The 13,750-nt window shown below is 40.3% G+C and overlaps 1 protein-coding gene across 1 annotated transcript; it reads left to right on the top strand.

Annotated features, from left to right (window-relative positions):
• Positions 1 to 62: 62 nt before the first annotated feature.
• LOC117595727 (myelin-associated glycoprotein) lies at positions 63 to 12,306 on the top strand. The gene is made up of 10 exons (XM_053241841.1): positions 63 to 102; positions 3,441 to 3,523; positions 3,808 to 4,173; positions 4,282 to 4,608; positions 4,687 to 4,944; positions 5,918 to 6,175; positions 10,017 to 10,298; positions 10,886 to 10,976; positions 11,117 to 11,177; positions 11,287 to 12,306. Exons 2-10 carry the CDS (start codon positions 3,475 to 3,477, stop codon positions 11,500 to 11,502), a joined length of 1,908 nt encoding a protein of 635 aa, XP_053097816.1. The 5' UTR covers positions 63 to 102; positions 3,441 to 3,474; the 3' UTR covers positions 11,503 to 12,306.
• Positions 12,307 to 13,750: the final 1,444 nt, after the last annotated feature.

Below are 13,750 nucleotides of genomic sequence, written 5' to 3'. Positions count from 1 at the left end.
TGTGTGTGTGTGTGTGTGTGTGAGACAGAAAGGTCCTTATCAGCATGTTGTTTAAAACTGAGGACACTTCAGTTTGAGAACTGGAGACTCGAACACACTCAGGTAAGAGCTGCTCCCTGTTTGTTTTCATAAACGGATTTCCTTATCGATAATGTTGTGTGTTGTGTATTATATGTTGTGTACTACGTGTATTACATGTTGTGTATTATATGTTGTGTATTATATGTTGTGTGTTTTTATATAAATAGTGATCAAATGAAACATTTTTTAGTGGATTAACAAGTGAATCTGTTATTTAACAGTGAGACAGATTGACTGTGTATCTGCGTGAAAAATACTCTGTTGGGACACTGTATATTTTATTTATTCAGTAACACATTAATGTTTTTTCTTTCTCTCTCTCTCTCACACACACACACACACACACACACACAGTGGTAATTAATTTGAACTCTTACTCTCATCTGCTGTCAGCCAATCAAAACACACTCTACTATCTGAGAAATATCATTTGACAAAAACTTTATTATTGTTTGAAAACTGATGAAATATAAACAGGTCACAGTCGTGCACTCAGAACAGTGAACCCAAATGCATCCTCTTGTACTTCTCTATCCTGCTCTAAATGTTATTTCTCTCTCTCTCTCTCTGTCTCTCTCTCTATCTCGCTCTCTCTCTTAATTAAATTCAATTCAGTTAAACAGAGCCTTATTGGCTTGAATGGTACGTTATTGCAGAAGTAAGTAGATAAATGAACAGATTGTAACAGTATTAACAGTATGTGGCAGCGGCGGCTGTGTCTGGAAGTGTCGACTGCAGAGGGAGAGGAAGCGAGTTGAACCGTGACTGCTGTGACAGAGGGTGTCATACATGACAGAGCTTGCAACACACACAAACACACACACGCACACACACACACACACACACACACACACACACACACACGGACGGACGGACAGACAGACCGTGGTCTTGAACTTGAACGAGGTCAGATTTAGATTTTTTTATCGAGTTTTTTGGAAAGTATGCTGAAACCATTACATTAAAACATACAAAAGCTCATATCAAAATTAAATAAATTAATAAATAAATCAGTAAACAGACAAATCTGTTTACTGATTTATTCACACTAACTTGTATATAAGTGAGTATTTTATAAAATCATTCTTAAATGATCATTCTCCAATGCTATTGTAGAACCCTGATGTGTGAGGTTGTGTAGGAAGATTCGGGAGTCAGGCAGAATCTTAACTGTGCTCCGGGCTCACGTTTATTCACTTTTAAACTCAACAGAAAACAACACAAAACTCACTTTCGCTCTGTCAGGTTCAAGTTCACACTTCTTGGCGTGTGTGTGTGTGTGTCTCACAAGTTCTCCCAAGCAGTCTCACACTCTGTCTCTCTCTCGATTGTGGGTTATGGGACCAACTGAAAGAACAAAGAGACACAAATAAGTAGACTCACACTGGTGAGTATCATCACGTGTTAACTGCTGGTTCTGTCCGCCTCTTCTCTGTCCACAGCCAGCGCTCGAGCACACCCCCACCGCCACATATCGCCTCCATCCGTATCAGGCTGAGAAGCCGTCTGGCCTGCAGCTGAGTCTCAGGCAGGCCACAATCGCTGCCAGGTAAAGGCGAAAACACATTGGAAAATTCCTCTTGCAATCTGGCAACCTGTGCTATCTGGGAAGGTGAGACGTGGTCTCCACAGGGGACTGGAGTGAATTGGGCCGCACTTTTTAAACTTAGCTCCAGTCTCAGCTCCTCCCTCTCGGGGACCACCATCACCAGAGCCACAGGAACTACCTCTCTTCAGGGTTTCAGGAGGTGGAGGTGGTATATTTGAGGTGCATCGCCTCTATCCTTTCGCCTCTATCCTTTTGCCTGACCTCATAGTCAACTTCTCCACAGCGTCAACTCGCTGTGTGACCTCAAGTAACTCAAAAAAGTAACTCCGAAATTGACGTAGGTAGTAAAATGAGTTCTTCATCTCCTGGTGCAAATTCCTGTAGCTGAGTACCCCTGTCAGTCAGGAGTGTCATTCTTGGGCCTGACGCAAATTCTCCTGTGTTAGGTGACCTAAGGTGTGGAGGTCAAGAACATACTGAATTTTGGTTTAGCTGTTAGAAGGTCCCTCTTCCAAATTGTCCATAATGACAACTAAGAGGCTTGAGCCCATACAATAATTCGAATGAGGAAAACCCCATGGAGTCTTGTGGGACCTCTCGTACTGCAAATAACAGAGGTTAGAGACACTTTTCCCAATTCTGTGCATCATAGTAAATGAACTTTTGAATCATATTTTTAAGCATTTGATTAAACCATTCACTGGTGTGAATCAATTTATTCCCCAATAATTCATACAGTTTATGAAGCGTCTCTTTCGGTAATCAGCCACCTTGATTAGCGGTAATGGGAGCAATGGCGCTTTTGGGGTGGCCGGCAGATTCTTCAGCTGACACTGCCGCACACCGTCTGCAAACATCGTTGCAAATGCCCGGCCAATAGAAACAAGCCATTAGACGGTTGAGTTTTTTATCCTCGCCCAAATGTCCAGCCATGGGATTATGATGAGCTGCATGGAAGAGATGTTTTCTACGGCTTTTTAGGACAACTGGGTCATCTCTTCTTTAATTTGAGTGTTGTGCTCTCTTGCAGCTTTCGCTCCGTCAAGTTCATGTTCACACTGTGTGTGTCTCGCAAGCTCTAAGTGGTAGCACACTCGGTCTCTCTCTCTCGTGCGGGTTACAGGACTCACTGAAAGCACAAAGAGACACAAATAAGTACACTTGTGGTAATAAAACACAGGTGAGAATCTTCACGCGTTATCTGCCGGTTCAACCCGCTTCCTCTCCATCCACAGCTGATGCTCAAACACGCCCCTGCTGCCACAGAACTGTAAAAGATCAGAACTTGCATAAACTTACTATTGTATGCAAATTACATATCTTTTTAATTTTCGAAGTGAAACAAGGCAAACACAAATGCTGCAGCAAACTACTTAAAAAAACTTTTTTTTGCAAATGTTAATGCACAGTCACTTATATTTAACAAACTTAAAACATAGAAAAAAATATTAATTGAGGCATCTGCAAAAGTTTGGACACCCTACTGAATCACCTTACTTAGTAACACCCCTTCATCAGAGATCACAGCTTTGAAACGCTCTTTATAGGCAGCTAGGAGTCTTTCTGTTCTTGTTTTAGGAATTTTCTTCCTTGCAAAATGTTTCTAGTAATAAAATATCCTTGGGCTGTCTTGCATGCACAGCATATTTAAGAGCTGTTGTTTGCTGCAGAGTTTGTGTTTATTTCTTTTCTTGTCAAAAAAATATACACATGTACATGTGAGACTCGATTCTCACACCCTTAGATTCAAGGAGTTTCTAAGGGTGCGTGTGTGTGTGTGTGTGTGTGTGTGTGTGTGTGTGTGTGTTAGTCTCTTCTCCAGGTGATCTTTCCTGAACATAGAAATGAAATCAGCAGAGAAACTCATCATCATCGTTTGTTTTCTGTTTCAAGGTTTGTGTAGAATTTATATTTAATGTGTGACCTGATAACGTAAGTGTGTTAAACTCAGGCAGTAACTGAATCAGTTTGGTGTGATTCTGTAACACAACTGCAGTTTGGAGTAAATATTACTACACACTTTAGATACATGCTGTGTGTTGTGTGTGTTACTGCAGTAATGATTTTGTGTGTGTGTTACTGCAGTAATGATTTTGTGTGTGTGTGTGTTACTGTAGTAATGATTTTGTGTGTGTGTGTTACTTTACAGTAATGATTTTGTGTGTGTGTGTCTGCAGGTGTTTTGTGTAGAGAATTCTCCATCAGTCTACCACAGAGTGTAGAAGCTCTGAGAGGACTCTGTGTTCTCATACCCTGCAGTTTTGAGATTAAAGAAGAATATGATGCAGACCTCCAGAGAGATCGTACAGGAATCTGGTTTAAAGACGGCGATGACCATAAGAAAAACCAAGTCTTTAACTCTAAAGTAACTAAAGAGAACAAGATTGAAGGGGAAATTATAGGAGACCTCCACATGAAGAACTGCACCACCATCTTCTACAACATCAGAGAGAGTGACAGTGGAAGATATTACTTTAGAATAGAAACTTCAGGAAAACTGAAAGAGACGTATAAATCTTCATCAGTAGATATAAGAGTGCGAGGTGAGAGCTGCAGCAGTGTGTGTGTACAGTGTAACTGTAATTACACTAATGATGCACTGGAACACATTTAAAACTCATCTCTAATGTGATACTGTGTGTTTATCTCAGACTCTCCAATCAGCCCCTCAATAACACTGTATAAGGAGGATCAGGGGAAGGTGGAGGACCAAAATGAGGTGGTGGAGGGAACTTCAGTGAGTCTCATTTGCTCTGCTCCAGCTCCTCCATGTCTCTTAAAGCCTCCCACTTTTACATGGAACTTCCTGCCTGAGGAGAGAAGACAGGAGCAGAACCACAACACCAGCTTCAGCTCCTCTCAGCTGAACTTCAGGGCTACTCACCTGCATCATAGAGTCGATTTCACCTGCACTGCCACCTACCAGCTCCAGAACAAGACCAAATCAGCACAGAGCTCTTTTACACTACATGTTCTGTGTAAGTGCTGATTAATTCACATTCACTACACTTTTAATGATTCATGGAGTCTCCTAAATCCTGTTCTTCCTCCTTTAGATGCTCCTAGAAGCACGTCAGTATCAGCGTCTCCATCTGCTCCAGTGCTTTTGGGCAGTTCAGTGTCTCTGAATTGCAGCAGTGATGCAAACCCAGCAGTGCTGATCTACACCTGGTACAGAGAGAACGGAGGGCAGATAGGAACCGGAAAACATCTCACCATCAGCAAGACTGATTCTACACAGAGTGGTTTATACTACTGTAGAGCTCAAAACCAGCTCGGAGATCAGAACTCATCTGTGTACCTGGATGTTCAGTGTGAGTATTGCTGGAGTATTGTTAGTGCTAAGTAAAATGCCTCATATAAGCATTGGATCATGGTTGTAAAATTCCAAGAAAATCAAGTAGTTTTTCCTGTGCCATGTCCTGTAGCCTTTAGTGACAGTGATGTAGGATTTGAGTTTTGCATCGGTCATTATTTTAAGCTTTAGCCCTTTAAACAACTGATTATATGATGCATTACCAACACTGTAGCCATAAAACAAAAACAACATTTACAATATCAAATCAAATCAACATTCATTTCTATAACACGTTTAAAAACAACACATGTTGACCAAAGTGCTTTACATTCTCAACATTACCACAAAAAACAAGCACAAATTAAGAGCACACCCAATACAGTACACTACTCAGACTCCTCCCCTAAGGACAGTTGTAAGCAATAGAGTAGAGATCCATTTTCACCAATGATTTAAAACATGCCAACGAGTTGCAGGATCTAATATGAGGTGGGAGGCTATTCCAGAGACATGGAGCTGCGACAGAGAAGGCACGATCACCTTTAGTCTGTAATCTTGATTTCGGAACATTCAGAATGAGACTCTGAGACGATCTTAGCGGTCTAACAGTACAGTGCCATTGTAACAGGCTAGAGATATACTCAGGGGCAAGACCAAGTAACCCTTTAAAAACCATTAGCAAGATCTTATATTCCACTCTAAAGTCCACAGGCAGCCAGTGCAGAGAGGCCAGCACCGGAGATATACTAGAGCATTTCTACAACATTTACAATATGCAACTAGATTCAGAAATACCCCTTTAGGAGCAAAGTGTAGGGCTTCAGTTTTGAAATTTCTGATTTAAAAAAAATAAAAAAGTTTAACAAACTTGAAAAGCCATTGAAAAATATTTTGGGACTGGGTCAGAAATGGACCCAAAAGTCAGAGTATAATTGAGTTGCTCTACCATGACACCTGTATTTCACAGCCTCCTGTTCTTCTTCCTTTAGATGCTCCTAGAAGCACGTCAGTATCAGTGTCTCCATCTGCTTCAGTGCTTTTGGGCAGTTCAGTGTCTCTGAGTTGCAGCAGTGATGCAAACCCAGCAGTGCTGATCTACACCTGGTACAGAGAGAACGGAGAGCAGATAGGAACCGGAAACCATCTCACCATCAACACGACTGATTCTACACAGAGTGGTTTATACTACTGTAGAGCTCAAAACCAGCTCGGAGATCACAACTCATCTGTGTACCTGGATGTTCAGTGTGAGTCCTGGCCCTGTACACATACACCTTGTGCATCCATCTCAGTAATGTAGTCTTGGTACACTTCCAATCAAACTCTGATGTGGTTCTGTTCTATCAGAATGAGCACTGATGTGGTCTTTGAAAGAGTTGTCCTCGTGCAGTGCAGTTTGTTCAGTGCTGATCAATGGCAAAGAAAGACAAAAACATGTACAATGCTACTGGGCAGCACTGGTTGATTTGGGAGAGATGAGCATTTCTCTCATTACGTTCTAAGATGAGAGAAGAGTAGGGCTCCCCTTTGCAGCTAGATTGCGCATGGTGCTCAGCCTACGAGAGAGAGAGAGAGAGAGCTTCTCTCTGTTATAGTCCATCCCGGTTGCCCGTTGGACCCAGAGAGAGTGAACAAAGACTGGTGAAGTCCTTTTGATGGTGTACATAACATAGAAGGTTGACAATCGAAGGCACATTTGAAGAGTGTTAGTCTGGTGGATGACTGGACTAGGGAGTTCTGATCATATTTGGCCAAAGGGAGTCACTATAGCAGGGACCAGTCCTCTTGCTGGTCCCTGCTATAGCTGCACAGGTGCCATAATTAATTCAATTTCAATTCAATGTTATTTGTATAGCACTTTCAACAATGGACATTGTCACAAAACATCTTTACAGAAATATATAAATTCCAGATATAAACGCTACATTTATAAATTTATTCCTAATGAGCAAGCCATCCTCATCTGGGTGACACTGGATAGTGCCATTATAAATCATTCCCTTCTATAACTGTGTGTTATATAGTCAAAAAGTGCAATTGTATAGCCAGGAACTTATGAGCTTATGAAGAACATTTCTGAATTCATTATAGTTTTAACTTAAAGACTATTGTATTGAACTGAAGCTATGAGGCAGGTCCAGAGGGCAGAAGGGGTCAGGATCACTGTTATTTCAGGAGTAGCATATGTAGATGTCAACAGAGAGAGAGAGAGAGAGAGAGAGAGAGAGAGAAAACACAGATTATTAGTTAATACTTAGTTAATATCAGTTATTACTTTAGTTTTTTACTTTTCGTTTTTTTATCAGTTATTTACTTTACAGTTATTAAACTTTACTCCCAGATGCTCCATACACATCCTTGAAACAGACTCAGCTGTTTGGTATGCAGAGGGAACACCTGGAAGAGGCATAAGACAATATAAAAAAGATTGACCTCCACAGGTGCACATGCTGGTACCATCTGATTCTGAGAGGTCATCAATATTGTGTTGAATGGAGTTATTTAGCGCCTGTAAAATCTGGATTATATTTGGTTTTAACTATGCATATGCATACACAAGACCCCTGCTGCTTGTATGCTGTGTTTTCTTTGGAGTATTGCTATTGCATGTCCACAGAATTGATGCTATGTGTCTGTGTGGTTAAACACTAATGTAAATAGTTGGGGCAGTAAAACGCCATGTGAAACAAAATAGTTCAAGTTGAGCTTTATTGTCATTCTGCTACATGTGTGGACATATAGTTCAACGAAATGTCGTGTCTCGCAGGACCACGGTGCTACATACAAGTTAAACATAAATATAAACATAGAAGTATAAGAAACAATTTAGGTGACTATACATACTTTACAAAACTTTACAAAAACTATACAAAACTTTACATAGATACTGTAAATGGAATTGTGCAAAAGAGGTATTTTGTACATGAAATTGTGCAAAAGAGATATTTTAGGGGAAGCAGCGCATAGTGCAAGATGATTTGTAGTGCAATGCACAAGTAAACATATATTATCAGACTGAGTCTTTGTGTGAGAGAGTGTCTATAAAAAGTGTTCAGTGTACATTCAGGGAAAAGAGTGTGTTACTACAGGTGGTTTGTATAGCCCACTCACCTGTGTGTAGCACACTCAGAATTGCACTTAAACAGATTGTGAGTTTGTTTTTTTGTTTTTTCCCTGGGTTTTTTCATGGGTTTTCCATGGGTTTCATGGGTTTGAGGTGTTCATGGTTATGGATGAGGTTTCAGAGGGGGACAGGGAGATTGGAGTTGAGGGCTCTCACAGCCTGGGGGAAAAAGCTGTTGAGCAATCTGACAGAGCGAGCTTTGATACTCCGGTACCTTCTACCTGATGGCAGGAGCTGGAAGAGATTGTGGGAGGGATGGGAAGGGTCCTTCATGATTCACTGTAGCCTTGCTGGAGCATCGTGCAAGGAAAATGTCCAGGATGGAGGGGAGAGGGGCACCGATGATCTTTGCAGCTGTGTTCACTGTCCGCTGTAGGGTCTTGCGGTCAGCAGCACTGCAACTTCTATACCATCCAGTGATGCAGCTGGTCAGCACACTCTCAATGTAGAAAGTGGTGAGGATGGGTGGAGGGAGACTTGCTCTTTTCAGCCGGCGGAGAAAGTGGAGGCGCTATTGGGCCTTCTTGTTGAGTGACTTGATGTTGGTGGTCCAGGTGAGATCCTCTGTAATGTGCACTCCCAGGAATTTAGTGCTGCTGACTCTCTCCACGGCTGAGCCGTCGATGGTCAGTGGGGGGTGGTCAACAGAGTTTCTCCTGAAGTCCATCGCAACCTCCTTTGTCTTACTCACATTGAGGAACAGGTTGTTGACACCACATCATTCAGCCAGCTGTGCCACTTCCTCTCTGTAGTGAGTTTCATCGTTGTTTCTGATGAGGCCTACCACAGTTGTGTCATCAGCAAACTTGATGATGTGGTTGGAGCTGAACTTGGCAGTGCAGTCATGAGTCAGCAGCGTGAAGAGCAGCGGGCTGAGTACACAGCCCTGTGGGGCACCTGTGCTCAGTGTGGTAGTGCTGGAGGTGTTGCGGCCGACACGGACTGACTGAGGTCTTTCACTTAAAAAGTCCAGGATCACAAATAGTATTGTGTCTGGATCATAAAACCTTTACTGTGCACCTGTCATGGCCTCCTGCTCATTTTCCCTGAAGATGAGGGCGGCCAAGAAGGTAGATGGCAGAATATTCTTAGGATTTTAGATTCAGGATTAATATGTCTGAGCATCTGCTTTGGTGTTATTTAAACCAAGGCAATATGTAATAGGGTAAAAAAAAAAAAAAAAAAACTTGTCCCATGTGGCTTGGTGAGGTTGTTGTTTTTCGTTTGTATGATTGTGATACTTGCCTTCACATAGAACATGTGTTTCAGTATCTTCACCAATGTGGTACTTACGTGACTGACATACTCCTACAGGCTAGAAAACAGAAGAATGTTATCTATATAAACTAACATTGACCATATCTGTCATTGACAAACGACTGCAATACCAGTAGGACATTGATCAAGCCATATGGCATAGTCAGTTATTCCTAGTGCCCTGCTGATGTGATCCATGGGCACAGAGAATGGTTGTTGAGCCCCCTACAGCCAATGCGGCCATTCCTCCAGGATCACCGTGATATCAAGGATTAACTTTTTATATTCTATCTAATCTATATGGTTGGTAAAGTGCTCATAATATTGTGCCCTCTCTTGCTGCTGTACTCAGTTAGCTGTTGCCCATTCTCTTTGCCTCAACTTGTAGTAGAGTCATTGGAAAAACCTGAAGGATTAATGGTTTCATATAAAAGGCATTGCAAGAGAAATGACACTCATATTCCTCAGGCTTACTGATATCTGTGTCCCTGGGAGATTCCATGGTGGAAGGTTGATCCGTGGTCCAGGACAATAAATTCCAGGGTGATGTTGAAAGCAGTTGATGTTAGTTGATATTGTTGGTACTGAAGGCTCTAAAGTGCTTGATTGGCCTTCTAGATGTGAAGGAGGAAGAAAACAAAAAGCAACTAGTCAGTTTATCTCTCTCTCTCTCTCTCTGTCTCTCTCTCTCTCTCTCTCTCTCTCAGATGCTCCTCGGGTCTCCTCCAGCTGTAACAGCACTCAGGATTTGATCGTGTGTTCCTGTGAGGCTCATGGAAATCCATCTCCTAAACTGGAGTGGCGTCTCTCTGGTCAAAATTCTTCAACCACCAGAGAAGAGTCTGTGAACAATACAACCTCAAGAAGCCCCATCTCCATCCATCAATCATTTACGGACATGCTCACTCTGCAGTGTGTTGCCTCCAATAACCTGGGCATTGACACCCAGCTCTTCTACTTTAAGAAAGTAGCTCATCACTCTGCTAAAGGTTAGAAACACCAAAACATCACTAATTTACACCTTCACATCTTGGTCATTAATTAAGAGTGTTCTGTTTTCCATTGACTCCCATTGATCTCTTTAGATTTCATAGCAATACAACCATTTAATATTAATTATTCTATAATATAAAAAATAATGATGAATAAAATTAAACCCTAAATGTATTAAACAAGGTAAGACTTAATTAATCCCAGCTGGGAAATTCCAGTGTTACAGCAGCAGAACAAGAGACAATAAACACTATAAAAGGCAATATAGCAGCTGAAGAATAGTAAAATGTTAATTACAAAAACAACTATACAAAAGTATAAAAGTGTAAACAATGGAACAGTTTACAAGAAAAAGCCCCAAACAGTCTGTGAAATACAGAGGTGGATCAGTGGTGCTTTGAGTTAATTACATAATCAGTGATGCAGGTATTTATTACACAAGATTTCCCTATTATATAATATCCTATAAATGTGGAATATGAGTAAAATCATTAAACTAATGTTGAACAATTCAGTAATATTTATTAATGAATAATGTATTTATTCTCATTCACTCCAAACTCTCTGTGTTTTATTATTTTAGGTTCAGGTGTGGATATTTCCTCTGTGCTGATTGGTGCAGCTGCTGGAGCTTCAGTAATGATGATGATGTGTGGTATATTCCTGTGTGTAAGGTGTGTTTACTGTAAAAATGTTTACTTTTACTCCAGATACTGTAGGTATATAAATAAAAAAAAAATAGTAAATTTAACTTAAATTTTAAGCACTATTGGGATTTAATGTAATATTATGAATTGAGATTTCTTTTCTTCAGGAGAGTGAGTCCTTCCCAGTGTGGACAAAGAGACACAGCAGGACTCGTTTTAAATGACAGGGTCAGTGTGACATTTCAGGCACAGATATGAGAGTTGGAGAACATATTTGGATGATATCTTTATATAAAATTTTTAAATACTGAATTTTATTGCCTGTTGATTTCCACAGGCTGTTCGACAGGAAGAAGACGGAGAGTCTGTGTATGCGAACAAACAGGTTTCATCAGAGTCGCTTCATTACTCCACTGTTGTGTTTCCAAACAGAGATGGAAGCGAAATCAAAGGCATTTCCTCTCTCACTACCGACTACGCTGCCGTGCATCTCAAACAGTCAGATGGAGCTGACGTCCTTTATGCACAAGTTAAACCTCTTAAACGTGAATAGAAGGTGTGAAAAAATCTCATTGTTTAGTAAAATGACAAAAATAAATCAGATGTTTAAATCAGCTGTTTTATGTACTTTATTTAAGTAATTGATATTAATTTTATTGCTTTGGGGAACGAAGTTGCAGCTTTTCATCTGGTTATTAGTAAATATATTTAAAAGAGTTACATAATTTTTAAGTGCTGTAATGTGAGTTCACAAAGTGCTGTACAGTTCAATACTTCTGTTTTATCTTAATGTCTCCTCTTACAAATCTACCTACGTCCTTTTATTTAATGAATTTCTGCTTTTAATGAACATTATTTTTTTTAAAAAACTTTTTTTCCTTTATTGTTATATAATTTCAAATGTTATTCTTATTGCTTCTTGCAAATCTTATTGTTTATTTCTCTTTAAATCTTAGCTCTTGTCTGAAATTTAGTTTGAGACAAATAAAAATGATAACAGATGGAAAATGGTAAATAAAACTGTAGTGATATTTGCTTTTAGACAGTTTTGCATTGGTGTGTAACGATGTGCGTTGTATGTAATATTATTGCTCATAATCATAACCATGCAACAATTTTGTTTCTATGCCCAGTTTTGGCCTTTGAGTTCCCTTTGCCTTTTCCATACACAGTGCACTATGTGTTCCACTTCCCCTGTGTATGTGGGCTGGTCCTAGCCATGGAATAGGAGAGCTCCACCTACACCAGTAGGCATGGGCGAAGAAGAGAGTTGGAAATTCTCAGCAAGAAAACAGAACAGAAATGGTTGTTTTAATAAGAACAATATCATGTCCAATATCATGTCTATTATGAGTCCTAATAACACACCATTGCCACCTTAGACAGCTGCAGATCTACAGGTTGGATGTTAATGGTAACTGTTACTGAGTGACAATGAACAGCATGTGTGACAAGTTCTTTTCTCCGGTTTCTAAAATCGGCTGAAATAAATGCTGGGTCAGCCTTTTCTATACATAGTAATTGTTCATTATTACATGCTTTCACAACATTGAAACCCCAAACCCTATTTAAAATGGACTATAATAAAGCCAAGGGTATTCTTTAGGACACATTTCTTGAAAACTTAGAACTTTGTTTCTCACTGTGTGTCACATTTGCCTTTACATTTATGGCATTTGGCAGATGCTATTGTTCAGAGCAACTTACATTTATCTCATTTATACAACTGAGCAGTTGAGGGTTAAGGGCCTTGCTCAAGGGCCCAGCAGTGGCAGAACTGGGATTTGAACTCCTGACTTTCCAATCAGCAGTCCAACATCTTAACCACTGAGCTACCACTGCCCTAGTGTAGTCTTCCAACTCTCTCCTTTGTGTCTGAATAAATCTTGGATATGATTGGAAACTGACTTGGTTGGACCCGTAATGTCTGATCCTGCCTCCCTATCAGTATTCTTGTCAAGTCCCTAAAAACAGAAATATCTCAAAAGGCATCCAAGGCCAAACCTACATAGTAACCTTAGTCATACTCCAAAACGTGTCATCCTATTGAGAGCCCTTTCAAATCTAGTGGACATGTTACAGGGAAACACACTCTCAGAAGGGTTGGTAGTTACAGGTTAGGAGTACACCACCAGCAAATCTCTTGAGATGTTAACATATTATAAGTGCTTGTAGTAGAGGCCATGGCCATGAAAGTCGCGCTTGATAATTAGTAGGTCACATGACCATACAAATATGTAGACACATCCCTTTAAAAATCATATTATTATGTGCCTCATAGAGTGTCTTTATACTGAATACAACCAGGTCTTGCAGATTGACCTGTACACAATACAAGTTGCAGTGAACTTTGTGATGCTGTAGGGTGACACACAGGAAGTCCACTTTAATATTAACAACCTGGTTTCTGTGGTCCAGTGACATGTGGTACTTCTTTCCCTCAGCTTCAAGAAGGGGAACAGGGAATTTGTGCCATGCGTTTAATATCTCTATATTGCAGTATAACAAGTATAGCTGGCAATGTCAAAAGTGAGATTTTTGCACTTTTCATATGTAAAACTGTCAAGGTGAATATTGAAGCTATAGAAATTTGATTGCAACATAGTGGGCAGTAGCATAACTCACAAAAGCTTTTAGCTAGCTAATTTACCTAATTATACTGTTGAGTAATGAAGTGATGCCTGATCATTTTAATTGAAATGAAAAAGGTTATATAGTATAGGGATGTAACTAGGCATGTATGATATAATAATTGTATTATCCCTACACCAGGGATTCCCAAACAAGGGGTCATGACCCCA

Source organism: Pangasianodon hypophthalmus, chromosome 18 (assembly GCF_027358585.1).
Source record: "Pangasianodon hypophthalmus isolate fPanHyp1 chromosome 18, fPanHyp1.pri, whole genome shotgun sequence".
Lineage (NCBI taxonomy): Eukaryota > Metazoa > Chordata > Actinopteri > Siluriformes > Pangasiidae > Pangasianodon > Pangasianodon hypophthalmus.
Note: the sequence above shows the minus strand (reverse complement) of the source record. Positions and strands in the feature narration are given on the sequence as shown.

What these genes read in the sequence shown, in the direction of transcription:
- LOC117595727 (XM_053241841.1), top strand. Translation starts at nt 3,475, where the DNA reads ATGAAATCAGCAGAGAAACTCATCATCATCGTTTGTTTTCTGTTTCAA. An exon ending in CGTTTGTTTTCTGTTTCAAG is followed by an intron (nt 3,524 to 3,807) that starts GTTTGTGTAGAA and finishes GTGTGTCTGCAG; the next exon opens with GTGTTTTGTGTAGAGAATTC. An exon ending in TGTGTACCTGGATGTTCAGT is followed by an intron (nt 4,945 to 5,917) that starts GTGAGTATTGCT and finishes TTCTTCCTTTAG; the next exon opens with ATGCTCCTAGAAGCACGTCA.